At 39.2% G+C, this 1,603-nt stretch overlaps 1 protein-coding gene across 1 annotated transcript in view; it reads left to right on the forward strand.

The window, feature by feature from the left end:
* Positions 1-1,400, forward strand: part of LOC147471922 (protein CFDP2-like) — a 5,952-nt gene extending 4,552 nt beyond the window's left edge. The window contains exons 2-3 of the mRNA XM_086535776.1: positions 562-663; positions 783-1,400. Coding sequence (XP_086391902.1) covers positions 562-663; positions 783-1,400 — 720 coding nt within the window. The remainder of the gene's footprint in view (positions 1-561; positions 664-782) is intronic.
* Positions 1,401-1,603: the final 203 nt, after the last annotated feature.

A 1,603-nucleotide genomic window follows, 5' to 3' on the forward strand; every position in this document is an offset into this window, starting at 1 on the left:
CACATAAACACACATATATATATATATATATATATATATATATATATATATAAATGTATATATATATAAAATGTATAATGTCATAAGGATGGACGCATATATATATACATATATAAATATATATAATATATAAATATGATAGAGGAGGCGGTATATTAGGTTAAAATCTAACAATATATCATATACATATATCAATGTATTTTACATACATATATACATACATACATACAATAGTATATATATATATTCATATATATAATATATATATATATGTATATAAGGAGTAAATGGATATACAGTATTATATATTATGATATATATATATAATATATATAAATATATATATATATATAAAATATATTGATATCATGTATATACCATACCCTATAATAATATTATCTAATGCAGCCACCGGACGTAGAGAAGACAGCCACTGCGGAGTCAGGTGCCCTGGTCCCAACCCCGGAGAAAGGGAGGGGGAATGCAGAGGGTTGCGACAGCAGGCAAGCGGCGTAAAACTAGCCAAATCAATAATGCGCGACAAACAACGACAACCAACAGAATAACATACTAGATCGGTTGGGGCCCAGGATAAAAACGGCCGCCACTGTTGCTGTGGGCCAGCAGGGTAGCAGTGGAATAAACAGGAGAGGTGGAAACCGTGTTAGAAAAAAGAGGTAGATGTGAGGATAGGTACTCTGAATGTGGGAACAATGACAAGAAAGAGCAGAGAGATTGTGGAGATGATGGAGAGGAGAAAACTGGATGTTTTGTGCTTACAGGAGACAAAGTGGAAAGGGAGTAAGGCGAGGGATCTGGGTGCTGGTTACAAGCTGTACTACCATGGGGAGAATGGAGCGAGGAATGGTGTCGGTGTGGTGGTGAGAGGAATGCACACAAATGGTGTGTTGGAGGTAAGAAGGATAACAGACAGAATGATGACTCTGAAGCTGGAGATAAATGGTGTTCTGCTAAATGTGGTGAGTGCCTATGCCCCACAGGTGGGAGGTGGCAGAGAAGAGAAAGAGCAGTTTTGGGAGAAGCTAGATGAAGCTGTTGAGTTGATTCCAAAGGAGGAAAGATTCATAACTGGTGCGGATTTTAACGGACATGTTGGTAAGGGAAACAGTGGTGATGAGAGAATGATAGGAAAGTATGGGTATGGTGCACGTAATGATGAGGGTCAAGCCATGGTAGACTTTGCCCATCGCAAAAACATGGCTGTGATAAACACCTTTTATAGTAAGCGTGAATCACACAAGGTCACATACACAAGTGAAGGCAGGCATACTCGGATTGATTACATCCTGTGCCGCAGAGTGCATTTGAAGGAAGGCAGAGATTGTAAGGTCATTCCAGGTGAAAGTGTGGCAAAACAACACCATGTAGTCATTGGGTAAATGAGGCTAATGAGCCGAAGGAGAAGAGAGGTAAAGGTAGAACCTAGAATCAAGTGGTGGAGACCGAGAAAAAGACTTTGGATCAAAATTTAAACTGGAGGTAGACCAGAAGATGAAGTGGGAGGAAGACAACACCTGGGTAGACTAATTGAATGTATTCGGGAAACAGCAAAGGAATTGCTTGGTGTGACAACTGGGAAAAA

Source organism: Penaeus japonicus, unplaced genomic scaffold (assembly GCF_977035675.1).
Source record: "Penaeus japonicus unplaced genomic scaffold, GWHDUDI00000001_assembly GWHDUDI00000004, whole genome shotgun sequence".
Taxonomy (NCBI): domain Eukaryota; kingdom Metazoa; phylum Arthropoda; class Malacostraca; order Decapoda; family Penaeidae; genus Penaeus; species Penaeus japonicus.